Consider the following 15662-nt stretch of genomic DNA (forward strand, 5'->3'; position numbering starts at 1 on the left):
GATGGGGAGTGAGGAGAGGTCGTTTTTGGCCCGAGGCAGTGGCGAGGGTGGGCAGGAAGGGGTGCACCGAGACGCTATGACAGCTATCCTCATGGCCGCGCCACACTGATGCTAGGCGCATCGTTAGCAGCTCGTAGCAGGACACCGCGCCTGTCTGGTTGCCCGTAAAGAGATATCGTCCCGTACTGAGCGAAGGAAGAGGGGAACCCCAGTGTCACTAGCCGACAAGTCATTCCAATCAATCCGCTTCACAGCTCAGTAATAAATGTCATAAGTAAAGCATTATAGTTAAATGAGCAGGCACCAAGACCATAACTCGCAAAGGACAATGCAAACCCCATGGTTAGCATGCTTTCCAATTTTCTGGTGCAACTAGAAATTACGCCCACAAAACCAACTCACGACGAGTCTACATAGGGATATTCGCCTTCGGGTCCCAATAGTTACGTTCACTAAAGATATTTTACGCAGCAAAGTACTTTTAATAACAAATCGTTGTAACCTGGCTTATTTCTTATTCAAGAAGAAGGTGAGAGGATAACGTGTTTTTGGGATTAAAAGGGCGTTGAAAAACAGGATATCAATGCCGTGGCCCACAGGTCTCAATGAAAAGTTGCTGTTGCTAGCGAATGGTGGTAATATCTAAATTGTTAAGGACTTTTCACTTTTAAACAAGCAGAAAACTATTCCAAAAACAGCCAGGAAGAAGTTGTAGCTAACGTCCAGTCCACGGTTTAGATGGGTTCCATAACAGGCAGTCAAGCGTTTTGACTGTTTAAACGGTGAATTACACGGATGAAAATGGAAGCTGTGACTTACGGGTCCACGTCAAATTGGAAGCGCTGGTAGTTTTCTACTCGGCGAGATAGAGTAGCTAGTGGCGTTTCGGATTTCAAAAAGCGCGAATCCCACACATATATCTACAACAAGGTGTGGATGACCATAAGGGCCAGAATAGCGCTGACTGTCAAACAAACCTACACTGACTTGTTGGCGTTTAGAAGCTTTGGTTACCCCACACATATTTATTGCAAGTAGAAAAAACATCAGTACAAAAAAGGATGGAACGCCGTGTTTCGAGTCGCTCACTATATGAGAGTTATCCGTTGCAAATCGACTTAAGGAGAAGCGATGGTATTAACTCAACAACTTAGGCATGAGATGCAGAAACACAAGACCCAAGCCTATTGAGAAGGCAGACCGCCGTGAAGCAAAGTTACGACACTAATAACATTTGATAGCTAAACGGAACCAGTACAAAGAAATTTGTGCACGATGGTAGCGCGGTCTGTGCCATGAAACAAAATACAGCTACGAAGTCCCACAATATCAAGCCAGCTATCACCTATTAATTCGACCCATATTTTTTCTTCAGAATTGTGAGTACGAAGCTACGCAAGGTTGAGACTCCATTGATTCATTGTAAATTAATAGTCTACGATATTACGTGTCCACGGCTGACAGAGGATATGTAGAGGACAAAGCACACCATTAAACCGGCCAAATGTGGAGGTGAAGCACGGAAATACAGAAAATAGTCTGCCTCTTCTGTTGACATTGAGAATCTATCGGAACGGTGTCAATCAAGTAGCTCTAGTAGAGGCTCTGTAAGCCGGTTTTCGAAATTTTGGCAAAAGCCGGTTCCTCCAAAGGGCTTAACAACATCGCAAAAAGAGGAATAGACGCACGCTTCCGTCCGAACGACCGCCAGCAATGAGGTACCAAGGCACCACCCCGGAAGCTGGAGTGACAAATTGGACCTGGCTAACGCCTCTTCGGGGTCCCTGGAGGATGGGCGAGACGGCCTCGCCACCTCCTGACTCCGAGTAGACGGCTACCGTGCCGCCGAAGGTGCCAACCGCGTAGACACTTTCAGCACTACCACAACTGACACCATTCAGCACCGGCGCCGATAGTGCCGAGAATATTCCACCTTGCTTTGATCGCTCTGCAAAAGAAACAGTTTTTTTTCCATTCAAAATAATCACTACTTCGGGGAAGTACACCCCTTCCCTCTACCTGCACGACCGCTGAGTGAGAAACAAGGATGTGACGATCAGGTGACGTTGATTTTTTAAGAAGACGAACTCACGTCCTAGTGGTGGTCGACGTTCCGAGCGAGCACCAGGTCTATCGACATGAAAAACTTGAATGTAGCGACGGAAACCGCAGTATAAAAGTCTGCCATCTGTGGAAAAAGCCACACTCTGTGGTGATGTAAATTCTCCCTACAACAGATTATTTATGGTTTTGAAATGACGAGAAATGTGGATTCCGTCTCATCCATGGGTCTTACCAAATGATTACTGGGCAGGTAGGTGGCTCGCTGTGAACCATCGTAAGCGTCCCATAGACGGACTGGCATTCGTCTACCAGTACTTACAAAACTGAAGAGGCATACAGCATATGAATTTAGAGTGCAAGGGAAAAGTTGCAAGCATGCATCTTACCAACAGGTAGAAGGGTCGTCGGATCGCATGTACGGGAACCAGCAGTAATCGTACACGAGTTCACATTCGGGCATTCGCAGTACGACAGGCTTTTTGTGAAAGAGATTATCGAAGTAGCGCAAACACAAATGGGATACATGTAGATGTGGCCAGGCAACTCACAATCTCTGTAGTCAGCGGATCCGTATCGATACTAAACTTTTCGCCGGAATTCGTCAGGGCTGGTGGAAAGTCAAACAGTCGAAAGACATTGTCGAAGCTAAGAGTAAGCAGACAACACCCATCTGGAGACCTGAATGAATGAATAAATAGCTAATCGAGGCAAATATGCAATCTAACAGGACCAACGTAAGGGACTCACCACTTGCACCCACGAAGATAGTTATTATATAGATGCACTCCATGATAATTGCAAGAAAACTCTTTGTCAATTGTTGCAAAGAGTTTCGGCTGGGAGAAGGTCCAGTCAACAGGATAATCTGCATAGCAGAAATATGTGACCCAGTTAACACAGGATTTTCCTACCCAAATCAAACACCAATCAACACCACAAACTCGCCTTCACAGTGGCCTTCAAAGTTTTGATCCATGGGTTCCTCTTCAGCCTCAGATGGTGTCACGACGAGTGGTTCATTGGAAATATTCACCGGAGCATCAGCCCCACCAGGCTTTAAACCAAGATCCAAAGTCCCACTTGAAACTAGAGGAGAAGCTTCTTTGGTGTTTTCTTCTGTTGCCATTGTTACTACTGCAAAGGTTTCGACGAGTTCAGTGGTAGACTGAGATTCTGGAGCCTTTAGTGAAGCCGATTCGGGGATTTCGTTTACGGGTACCATCTTAAAAGCCTGCGTTTCAGCGCAACACTTTTGAACTTCGGGCGTAGAATCCTAGGAAGAGGTGGAAGCATTACCCATGTAAGCCAAAGCAGTGAACTACACCAAAAGAGAAGAAGGGAGGAAGGTGTATCTATTAAGCAGAAACTGCGCAGCTAATCTAGTTTCAGAGTAAATGAGGAGCCACAGGAACACCCTTTATCAGACTGAGGATTATTTGCTATCCTAAAACCGGATCGGATTAACTCTTCCTCGTAGTCGAGTTTAGAACCCTCGAGGAACTGCATCGACTGGGGATCAACGACGATTTTCACACCGGAATGCTCAATGATACTTAAGGGAATATTAAGTCAAACCATACTTACATGTCATCACCGCTTAGGTTTTTATCAATCTCATACTTGTACTGAAAACCGGAGCAGCCACCACTATCCACAATAACTCGCAGTAATCCATGGTCCTCTCCTAGTTCCTTCAGTTTCTAATAAAATATAGCTCACCCCCTGTAACATTCCCACTAACCTTTACACAAGACGGCGAAAAGATTATTTTATTATTCGCGGTAGATAGGGAAGCAACTCTTACAACCGGACCTGCTCTATGGAATACCGGGCGCAGCCTCAGCATGTGCGCATGGGACCCAGGCTTAAAAGTAATTAGTTGCGCTGCGCCAAATCCATACTGATGGGTTAAATCAAAGACGACTAAAACAACCAGCTTCATCTTGAAAATCCCGAAATTCCTACACTACACCTATGCACCTTTAAATGCTTTTCAGACGCTTAGGTTACGAATTAGTTTGTCGTTTAAAAGGACTTCTATTAGAATACGAAAAACAAGTAGTAAGGAAACCGGTAATGCGCCTTTTCATTTAAATATGTACTACCTGTCTACCAGCATCCAGCTAGCCTAAACATTTTGCGCTTTTAACTAAATTTTTGGATTTTTAAGGACTAACTAGCTCATTTTATTTTAGTGGAACTTTGTTTTGTAAAATTAAGAGGTAAACTTAGAACATCCTCTCTACGTGTCGTAGAACCTCAGTAGGCCACTGTATTGTAATGTTTTGATTGCTTTTTTTAGGCATTCCACGTTTCTTGTGCTGGCACTGAAGGATATGGTCACTGTGCTTTAGCTGGGTAGCATGGACTTCGTGTTGTACCGGTGGCCCCTCAGTCCTTCTGTACATCGTAACGCATGTTCCGGCCGAGCATTGTATCCTCCCAGCTTCAGGAAAGCCTCAACGCACCGCAGTACCCGTTCAAACACTTCGAATATGTTGCGGCATTAAATAAAACTAGAAACAGCCAAAAATCTCCTTATTGGTGTTCTCAAAGACCTTTTAACTTATTCCGCCCATAGTCGATAGGGGTAAGACATGCTTGAATTTACGCATACACTAACTGGGGCCAATTTCACCTCTGTCTTTTGCTTGGCTGAAGCGAATGGGCGATTTAGAATGAATAAATCCTCTCGTTTAGAGCAATGTCAATAAAGTTTGAGTGCAAGGCAGAGGAACTACTTCAGGGCCTGCGATTATTTATATCCTCATACACATATCAACCGTCATCAAATTCTATCGTATGAAACGTCTCTTTTGTGGTGGACACCACGCGCGCGAAACCAGGCAGGCGATAGCACTGTTCTCCCCCGCCAAGTTACCCCTAATCTCGCATATCGGCAGGACTATGCAGGAATGATGTCAGTGCGGAAGCAGTCACATGCCCAAATCTGAAAAACTTCAGGCTGCCTTGCTTGACTTCTGTCCTTCAGACCAAGCGCGCCCCCATCCACGACTTTCAAATATTTTACTCGAATCCATAAAACTGATACACTGTTTCCGCATCAGGACCGGCCGAATATACTGCTGGAAGAGACTACGAACATGAGTGAGAGCCCCACAACTGATCAGCCGGGCTGAGAGAACCGTAAAAGGGTATAAAGTGCCAGGGGGTGGTACTTCGTTTAGCGACAGTGAAACAAATCATGCACGGCAAGGAACTAAAACTCATTGAAAAGAACATTTTGAAGACCTCAACTCAATTCACAATTTGGAGATGAAGAACAGGATACGCTTATGCCTGAGTACATGTGCAATACATGTTTAAATGTACATTTTGGGAAGCAGGAAGCCCAACTACCCCAAATCTTCAGCCGCGCAGATATCACCAGTTCCCAGGTGGGGAGAAAAACACAGATCTCCCCCTCTCACAAAGCTGGTAGCTTGTAAAACACCCATGATATACAATGTGAAATGTGTGCCAACAACTAGCCTTCTAAATCTGGGGATAGAAGAGAAAACGAAAATATTGCACATAAATCAAGGTAAAGTGAATGATAAAATGGAATGGTGTTACATTCAATGATAGTCGAAGATGATGTTTATTGTTCCACTGGTTCATCACGAGGAGGGGCAGGGAGGTCTTGGGATCCGAAAGCACGGTCTTCCTCCACGTCTACGTCGAAGGGATTGCGTCCTCTCGTAGTGTGGCAGGGGCAGGGTGAGGTCTGCTTGTTGGTCGGTCCCGCTGACGGGGCCGCCGCCGCTGCTTCAAGTTGAGTGCGGCTCATGGGAATCAGAGGAGGAGGTGGAAGTGGGGCCTCCAACGCCGCGCCATACATCGGGCGCTGTCTGCGATGCAACGAGCAAACAGACCGTCACAGATCAATAACTGAGCGAACAGGTGTACTTAAGGTCCACCTCAGATATCTTAGGAGTAACACTTTCACAACGCACTAACAAAAGGAATAGGCTTTATTCTGGACCTAATATCATACCTCTTTTTCAAATGTAACGCTTAAGAAAGTAATTCTCTGCTTACATCCAGTGTCGATTCGCTAGATTCATACTGTTTATGGTCAAGAAAGAACTGAATCGCTCACAAGGCAGCCCATTTTAAAACGCTTGCGACGGTTATGGGTCCTTGATTCGAGTCTTAAGGCGGATGTGGGATTCAGCAGTCTGCACAAAGCAGATCTCCTGATTTGAATTGTTTTAGATTACTGTGCTTAGTGTGGTTGTTTTATCCAAAAGCACTTTCACGCTGTTTAGGTTATGATTATGGGGGCTGAAGAGGTGCCCTAGTTAGAATGAACTAGGAGCACCTGAAAATAGGATTTTACCGTCCCATCCATATCATAGTAGGCTACGGTATTACTCTCGACTTTTTACTATTCTATGCTATAAACAACTTTACATCATCCATCACTAGATCAAAAAATATGACGTCATCCCACAAGTTTGTAGCTTAAGGAAGCCGTCAACGATACATCTTGATCAGACAGAGTGCAACAAAGTTCTAGGAACGAGCTCTCATGGTGGGATTTTTTCCACCCCTTGACGAACATCTGTGATTTGAAAGCGACTCGTTAAGAGCTTGAACGAAAGAAAGACACCGAAAGTGAACAAGCTCAAATTAAATGTCCGATTGAATTAATTTCGACACAATTGGGTTCCAGTAATGGCAGTAGTGCAATCATTGCACAGAGGAAGCAGTGACTCACCTGTCCAGAAATGCGCGTCGCTCTGCCGGGAGCACCGGGGCCAAAGGTCGATCGGTGAGGGGTTGGGGCGGCCATGCGATGTTGGTTTGAAGCCGATTTTCTTCCACAGGGGCGTATGGGGGCGGAAATGTCTCGGTGTCGAAGTAGGTGAATACAGAGGGCTCCAATTCCTCCTCATCCTGTCTGCCCGCAGTTACTTCCATCTCGTCAAAGGCTGTGAAGGGCCCTCGATTTCGCCGCCGATCCCGACGCCAATATTGAAACAGACGCTGCCTCAGTGGCCACCAATGGGACGACCTTGAGGTTGTGGTTACTACCGCCCCCGTTGGCGCCGCCATTAGTGGTTCGCACAGTCCTCCTGCTGCCTGCCCACGGCTGGCGTTGTGGTCCCGGGAGTCGCTCAGGCGGAGGGCACACAAAGTTATGAGACCCGCTAGCACGCTTCCACTTAGCCATACCACCAAGAAGATTGTGTCTGTGAAGTGGAGAGGGAGAACATTCACAGTGTTTTTCCCCAATCACGGCGTAAATACGCCTTCGTTGAAGAGTTTATCCTATCCTTTCCTCTGCTCCACACAACGCGGATTAGTCAATGGTTAGACTTTATTGAATTTAACTCGTATCTGATAAAGGATCCAATAACGATGCAGACGTTTCCCTGGGGGTTTATGGTATGAGGATTTCATATCCCAAATACTCCCCTTTCGTGCAAAAGGCAACGTGCCTAATAAATCAATTCGTTGTAACTCAAAAGGACCAGAATTATCTCGACAGTTGGATGAAGCTATCGGTGAAAGCAGACAAAATAAGAAAAACACAGACAGGTGTCAGATTATTTCTGCAAATCCAAATAATCAATTTCAAGGAACCAACTCCAACCTTAGCTACCGTGCAGATAAGAAAAAGAACCGAAATTGAGCTCAAATATTTTAATAAGCTCTATCGCTCCCATAAGAATACAACAATTTTAAGAACCACCCCAACGACAATTGGTCGTCAGATCGGTTACTATGACCAGCTTATTGCATTAAAAAATACAGGTCAACTGACAACACATCTTTCATCACAACAAGCGACTACGCCTAGTGAGCAAATAAGTAAATCGAAACACCTTTGAAGGTTGTATTTAAGATAATCAGAGAGTAACTAAAATATTTTGAAAGTTTGGCATTGATATCATAAGGGTGCAAGTACTCAAAAGGGTCTTTGAACAAATATTGCCACCTCAGATGTCCATTAAGATAACTGTAGACATTCGGTTGGTAAAACTGGCAATATGTCACTGTTCACATAAACTTAGGTAGTCAATCATGAAGAAATAGGAATCATTTATATATAAAGGCGTCTGAACTGTATGAGCTATAATAATTGGAAAACTCAGGAGCTCATAAGTCTTAGGCTCTACAGTGCCTGCATGGCTCCCGCAATAATTGACCGCGACATCGACTACCTTATATCTGGGTCGAAAAAATTGCACCAAGCATGCGGCTCCTTCAGAAACATTAGAAGGTGAGGTTGCAAGCAGATTGACTAACCATTTCTGCCGTAAACAGAGATATCATGAACACTTAGACGCTCCTCTGGCCATGTCAGAATAAGAAATTCATCCACCAGAATGTAAGGTAGTAGAGAATTCGGGAAAAACAGCAGCGCAACACAGTTAAGACCGATATAGAGCCCAGTCAGTGCAACTGACAGGCCAAATGCCTAAAATAAGATACAAATTATAAGGCTAGCGGCTAACAGATTTCTGGAAAAGATAGAATTTTATTTCAACAATATTGTCGAACAGCAAATCCTCGAATTCGAAGATCTCAGACTCGCCAAAAATATTTTGACTCGCAATTTGACACATTCATTACGATTACCTCGAAAAAAGTCGGATTTCACAGTTCAAATGTTTTATTATACTAATATGGCACAGATTGTTTGCATCTTGCTTTCTTTCCCTTCCTAACCTAATTCATTTACTTTTAGTTAAAAACGTCACATACATGTGATTTGTGGACAAAGGCGAGAAAATCGGAGCGTCGCATATGTTCGACGCTAGCAGAAAACGAGTTAAAAGTGCATAAAAAGTACGTATGGGATATACCATGTTTTTGTAAATATACATTAGTGCAATCAGCACAATGTAAATGAATACGAAGAAGCATATATGTCCCGGGGGATTCTTCAAGGCATCAATGTAATCTGAAGAGGGAACAATGAGTCATTGTAGGTTCGGCTCAGGTGCATGAATATCCACATATACAACAGCGTACTTAGGAGCGAGCCCACAAAGAGGGAAGTAAGAAGCAATACAGCAGGCAGTACGGGAACCAGCCTTGCCAGTCGCCATAACCGATACTGATTCGATCGTCTGCTATAGCAACAGCAGCAGAAAGTATTTTTCAATGTGGTGGTAGCAGTGTAGATGCCTTCACCTGTTCCAAAAGTGAAATTAGAGTGGCTTCTAGGAAATCTAAGGTGAGAGGACCGCTCAGGAAAAAAGTGGTCCGCAAACGAGCCCCCATTGGTTCTGCCATCATCCACATCTCCTATTGCTCCGTAGCTGCTGTAGAAGGGTAGCTGTGGCTCATTTAGGGGGTTGAATATACTTGGGGATAGAGGAACTGTGTCTTGTACGTAGAATTTTCGAATGCAGCAGCAGTAAATCAGAAACATTAACAGGCAGCTCGTGAAAATTGGTATCAGCACACCAACTACAACCAAATGAATTGCTAAAGGTGCAAACAACCAAAACATGACTAAAATTGCATTAGGTATAACCAAAGAAGTATTTAAATAGGACAAAACTTGCCACTATCGGGTAGGTGGGAATAACGGTAGAAAACCATAAGACAAATGAACGAGGACATCATTGCAATAGAGGTACCGCAACCTAGAAGTATTAAACCATCATCAAAAGTGAAACATACGTAACCACACAAAGTAGCTGCCAGAGAGAGCGTACAGTAAAGCTGCCAGGAAGATAATTCCGATGCTAAATCGGGTTCCAGTTGAAATGCCGGAAAAAAGATCACAAGTCAACTGATCGGATTTGGTGTAAATACGGTAGAAAGACTGCTCATCAGTATGGGGACAAGTGTATAAAACCGTGGGAGCGTAGGCCACAAAAGTGGAGCTCTCCATTTGGGAACGGGAACCCGTCTTGTACTCAGCAATCACATTCACAGCTGACGCAGTCCCCAGATGTCGAGCGATCTTAACCTCATAACTGTTGTCACCGTAAAGTCTTAAGTCTCTAGTAAGAAGAAGTATTGGTAAGTAACAAAAATATGTCAAGATAGAGAGTAGCCATTTCGAACCAACTTGGCATTAATACTGGCAACGAGAGTCCCACGCAACGCCGCATCTCCGTAGGAGGAAAGACGATTTAGTACACATAAAACGTCACCAGTAGAGGGACTAACATAAGTGCCACCAGAACCACCGCTTGTTACCAGTGGAATGTGGTAGATGTGGTAGACAAGATTAACGATGGATGATGCATTTGCCTGAAACCCAGACGGGCATGCATCTGCGGAACCTTGTGGGGAGGAAGCGGCATAGAATCGAAGCGTCGATGTCCACCATCGCAGCCTCTCCGATGAATTACCAGGAGTATCATCTAGCAAATAACTCGTTTCGCCTTCCCAACTGGTGATGATCGTAGATGCGGAAAAGCGGTCCGTAGAGTCAATTCCACAACCACCCGGTATAGCACCTAAAGTACTTCATTAGGACCCCGGCAAGGTTTACTTTCAGCATCATAGAGAGAAGCCCTAACAGCTGCTAGAAGTGGTTGAGAATGAAAGGAATGAACAAAAAGAATCTGTGACGCGTTTGTAACCCTCTCCCGATTGACAAGTCCAAGATTATAGCCATATTGGGATGAAGCGACTGGAAATTCCTCCAGCAAAGAAGCCCATATTTTATTGAAAGGACTGTGTATAGAAAAAGCCAAGAACCGCGAGGGGTCAGTCGCGATGCCAAATGAAAAAGAATTTCTGCCCAGCTTGATTGTGATCTCATTCCACGTGCCGATCGGCAAGTCATCTGTCAGTTGAAGGCTTTCTAGATGGTGTGTTAATTGTCAAGCACTATTTACTTACTTCCAAAAACAATTAAAATGCAAAAATACGGTGCAACCTTCAGACTCATTTTCAAATTCTCCCCTAAGTTGATCGAACCATAATGTACCAATCGCTACAGCGCCCTAATTTAAGTGGTGGAAACAAAGCACACAAGCATATCTCGTATAAATCGAAATAAAAGGGCTTTATTTTAAGCAGCATGAACTCGCATTTGTTTTTACTGAATTGTTAGGAAATGAGCTAACTTGAATTGCGTTTTAATGCTTGTTTATTTTCGCAGTCGGTCAGCCTGCTCTTACCACTGTCCATTTGTTACATCTTTGTTCCCCTTTGATTTGCCGTGACTGCGTCCGCGTAAATATTTTCCTGGTTACAAAACTATGTTGTAACTAAATTATGCGGTCTTTGATGGGTTGTTATACTAAACTGTGCCGCGTTGAGAGTTCCCCGAAGACGCAATACTAAGTCGGGCTATGCATATTCGACGTGCGGAAGAGCCGTGGGGCTACTGACACAGCTCGCGGGTGGTTTTACCAGAGGGAGTGCAGTGGTCAGTCCCTTCAGTGTCCAGGTAACCAAAGAGAAAATCAAACCGACAACCCACGTGCTGGATTACCTTCTCTCTACATTATATGACTTGTATTCAAGAATACCCGTTGATTGAATAGCGTAGAGCGCATAACTGGATTTTGAGCTTATTTACTGTTGCATGCGAGCCATCAACCATGAATACGCTAGACAATAATTGCACTACTCCGCCCACATATGAATGCAAATAAGATTGTGGTAAATAAGACAGCGGTGATTTACTAACTTAGGGCTACCTTGTTATTTTTGTGGTTCGACTAGTCCTAATTTTCGTGCGGTTATCAGCTGTTTTTTTTTCCAGTTTTACAACAGCTTCCCGTCTTTTCTGCGCCGTTTTGTCATTTTAGTCACCACCCTTCTGTAATCTGCGACTATTTTGCAAATGCCCCCTAATTATGACTCCAATTATCTAAATACAGGAACTCGCCTCATATAATACGGGGAATGACGCAAAATAAGTGTAGTTCTTTACAATAGCGTTAATATAATGAATGTTTGTTGCCAATCGTTCATCACTTCCGAGCGATGATTTGTGGAGGCAGGACGCTTTAGGCTTTAAAACAGCGCACACTCCACATCTCTTGTGATTTTCAAAGGGCCTATTCTCAAAGATATTTGAGAATCAAATTATTTCATTGAAAATGCAAAATGAATTGAATAGGTAGTAAAAATTACATATGTGTGTGTCTTTTATGGCATTCCTCTCGTACTATTTCGGGAAGACTCTGTGGAAAACGATTTGATGCTATTTTTACGCAAGCCTTCAGTAAACACTGTTTTTTACTGTCGACAGGGAGCAGTTAGGTTTAATTGCGTCTCAACATTTAATAACGACTGCTTGGAATACAGGGGACTATTTTGCTATACAAGTTAACGATACTCAGACTATTGTTGAAATGTAACAATACAAGTTAACTCAAAAAGTAGCATGGAAACTCGAAGCCTACCAAAAAATCCATTACCTAATATTTAAACAAAGCGCAGAAATGAGCTAAGGCAATTTTTCAGTGCTCTTACTTCTTAAAAGTATGACTAAAATGGAAATATGTAAATGAGCGGCTGTAATGCTGGTTCGCTTAAGCGTACCTTTGAGGCGGAAGGCGGTCAGTAAATACAAGTTCCGTGACGAATCGGACGCTATCAGTCTCTTTAGGAGAAAACGTACCCTGAACACATTTAAACCGTCCACTCCATCTACTCGTCCCAAGAGTATGAAGGCTGAGGTGGCAATACTTCGGTGGGAATGGGACGTTTTTTAACAGGAATGTAGGACAAGGCCCGTGGATCTCCTCTTCCATACTCTTCGACATGTTTATTAGGATAAGTAAATGGGGGAAGCGAGTACAGTGTTTGGGGGGGGGGGGGTGTGAACACGGAACCGCTCTCGGGATTTCAGGGCGTTGACGCCTACGTCAGGAGGTTCGACTCCTCTGCCCGCCTCCTATCTGAAAGGTACATTAAAACAGCATAAGTATTATAGGAATAAACTGACATGAAGAAGACATTATTTCAAGTAACTTGCGCAGTTTATACCCGCTAAATTCCTCTGTATAATCGACGATTAAGAAGTGGGTTTTTTAGAGATCATTTTATGTAACTGTCTTGGGTACCCACAACGAAAAAATTCACCTTGATGTTTTCAATTTCTTATAAACGTGATTGTGTATCCCCATCAGCCCAATTTACAACTCACGCTTGTATTTGAAACCGCCCTTTAAATTATGTATCTTGCCAAGGCAAACTGTATACGTTATTATTTTCAAGTGTGATACGGACCACGGATGGTTCAAAACGCCATCTGACCCAACCCTTGTTAACGCCAGGTATCTTCCTACCATCGGCCAGGTAAAAAAATAAATAAGGGCAGTTTGCCAGAATTGTGTCTTTGAAAGGCATAGTAGGAGTTTTAACATCCACAAAATGAAGCTGATTTAAATAAGTATAACTCCATTTCGACTATCACCATTATTCGAGGCAGTATTTAGATAAGTTAGATGGTGTTTAATGATTCAGATTTCTAGTAATCACTCACTAGAGCCTAAACAGATATGATCGGACGATTATAAAAGAATGATCATTGCAGACAGCTGTCTAGGCAAGATGATAAGTAACTACACCTGAAAGTGGCAAAAGCAATGGAGGTAGACAGGTAATCTTCTAAGACAATGCTTTACTTCATTTTCCAGAATAAAACAGGACTAAGCGTCATTTTGTTTTTAAGCTTGGGGCAAGAGGTGCATGGCTGACGGTGGAGTTAATGTGCGTCTCTCTGGCGTCTGTGAAACTTCAATCGACGACAGGACTGGGTGTGATTAGGAAGCAAGTGTAGGGGCGTAGCCCAAGTTTGATAAATGTATATCCCTCCTTCTCACCCACTCCTCGCTCTTCCTCTTTCTCGCTTCCTCCAAACCTACACTGCTATCCTCTCCCTTGACCGTGGGCTATTTCAGTCCAAGTCGCGGGAGATGACCGCGTCGATATTCATTATGTCATCGTAAACACGAGAGAAGGGGAACTAGAAGGCAGGGCAACTGGACAAAAGTAAAGGCTTAAGAAGAAGATAGATAAAAACAGCCCTTTCAATACAGTATGGTGGTGTTTATTTTAAATCCTTTTTACTGGGCACTTTTGGGAGGACCGTCTCGCGACAACACTATTTAGCCATTCCAGAAGATCAAAATTTTTGTATATCGTGTTTTTTGCATTGCCCAAATCAAATTCCAATCCACAATGTAAATGTTATCTATGCCTTCACCTCCTGTCGCAAAAAGCACTAGGGAAATCTAGTTAATTTATTCATGTCTATAACTTTTTAAAATCTGTATAAACACTTGCATTCTCAGGTGCATATTACTCTTTAATCACATCTGATTGCAAAACTTTGTGCAATTCCGCCGCTATCACAAATAGACTTCATCTTTTTTATTTGTGTATATCGCAATCTTGACATTTAATATAAAATCTCAGCACAGTATGGCGCATTTCCCTACCTTCATCAAATGGACAACAGTGTTAGCTCCGATTTCGGTATGGCTCGCCGCAATGTCGTGTATTACGCCATGGGAATCTCTGAAATGCGACTGTTAGCTGCACAAGGCAGTACACTACTCTTTGCTGCCCTCTGACCAATATCCTCCCATTCTGAACTCTCGCACCATAAAGTGTCAATTGAACCTAATGTCATCTGAGCTTGTCTACTTTAAGAGGTGAGTTTGAAGCTTTCAGTCGAACTTTTTGTATAGTATTGCGAAAAGGTATGTCACCAGACCGTGCAATTAGGAAATAGTTGGAAATTTGTGATTATGCCGATGAATCTCCCAAAAAAGGATTGAATATCTTTTCTTTATTCCTGAAGTTAAAGGTGCGGTGATTCGGGCTAAACGTGCCCATAAAAAAGTTCTGTGAGGATTAACTTTGTGTGGTGAAACAATTGGTCTCCACCTATATCAGAGGGGAAGTCGCGTAATCCGAGCAAATTGCCACATCACAGGTATTGATGGATAAAAATAAGTGGATTTTGCTTTACCCTTTTTACCTTATAAAATCACAATGACGGGATTGTTCATCATGAGCTTTTTGCTAAAGGCTAAGTGACGATTATAACTCAAAATTAAAAATTCGAAGGCATGTGGGAGAAACTGCTTTGGAAACAGTCAGGGCTAGTTAAGCCATCGGAAGAAAGTCCTGTTCTCATAAAACAGCACATGACCCTACACCTCATGCCACCCGCTGCAAACTTCCCCAGGCGTAAATTTGCACTTCAGTTAGGATGGAAGAAAGACGACACCCAATCCCCACCCCTCATATTACCTTTTCCTGTTTAATGTAACCTTTCAACGGCATTACAAAGCCACATACGAGGTAGGGTAGACTGGTAGAAATTGGCATTGAGGAGGAAGAGGGGGGAGCCAGGTTTTTTGGCTCTAGAGATCAAGGGTTATGTAAAAGTCAAATTTTTAAGTTTTAGGGTTGTTGAGACAATCATAGATAGCAGTGGTGAGCATTCCAAAGGATATATTTATGCTTAAAGAAGTCCCCTGAAGTTACCTCGTTTTGCTATCAGAATCACACGAACTTATCTAGTGGTCGAATACTGCACAATCCAGCAAGCAATATTCTATAAATGATTAATTTGAAGGGCAGGCTACAAGTTTTCAAGGGGAAATGTGTCCAAAAAACCAAGACGAATATAGCAGTCGCTCAGACAA

At 43.4% G+C, this 15662-nt stretch overlaps 2 protein-coding genes across 2 annotated transcripts; both read right to left on the reverse strand. All coding sequences in view use genetic code 11, as the record gives it.

Moving 5' to 3' along the window:
- Positions 1 to 1655: 1655 nt before the first annotated feature.
- Positions 1656 to 3286, reverse strand: EGR_03058 (Telomerase Cajal body protein; the record flags this gene model as incomplete). Its single annotated transcript, XM_024492307.1, has 4 exons — positions 1656 to 1948; positions 2093 to 2228; positions 2613 to 2742; positions 3006 to 3286. 4 exons carry the CDS (start codon positions 3284 to 3286, stop codon positions 1656 to 1658), a joined length of 840 nt encoding a protein of 279 aa, XP_024353233.1.
- A 152-nt stretch (positions 3287 to 3438) lies between these two features.
- Positions 3439 to 11175, reverse strand: EGR_03059 (Iron-sulfur cluster assembly; the record flags this gene model as incomplete). The annotated part of the gene is made up of 12 exons (XM_024492308.1): positions 3439 to 3616; positions 3649 to 3764; positions 3806 to 3964; positions 5678 to 5915; positions 6788 to 7262; positions 8323 to 8494; positions 8883 to 8980; positions 9052 to 9510; positions 9582 to 9671; positions 9709 to 10034; positions 10103 to 10496; positions 11112 to 11175. The coding sequence occupies 12 exons, from the start codon at positions 11173 to 11175 to the stop codon at positions 3439 to 3441; spliced, it is 2769 nt and encodes a 922-aa protein (XP_024353234.1).
- Positions 11176 to 15662: the final 4487 nt, after the last annotated feature.

The sequence above is a fragment of the Echinococcus granulosus genome, assembly GCF_000524195.1.
Source record: "Echinococcus granulosus chromosome Unknown EG_S00015, whole genome shotgun sequence".
NCBI lineage: Eukaryota > Metazoa > Platyhelminthes > Cestoda > Cyclophyllidea > Taeniidae > Echinococcus > Echinococcus granulosus.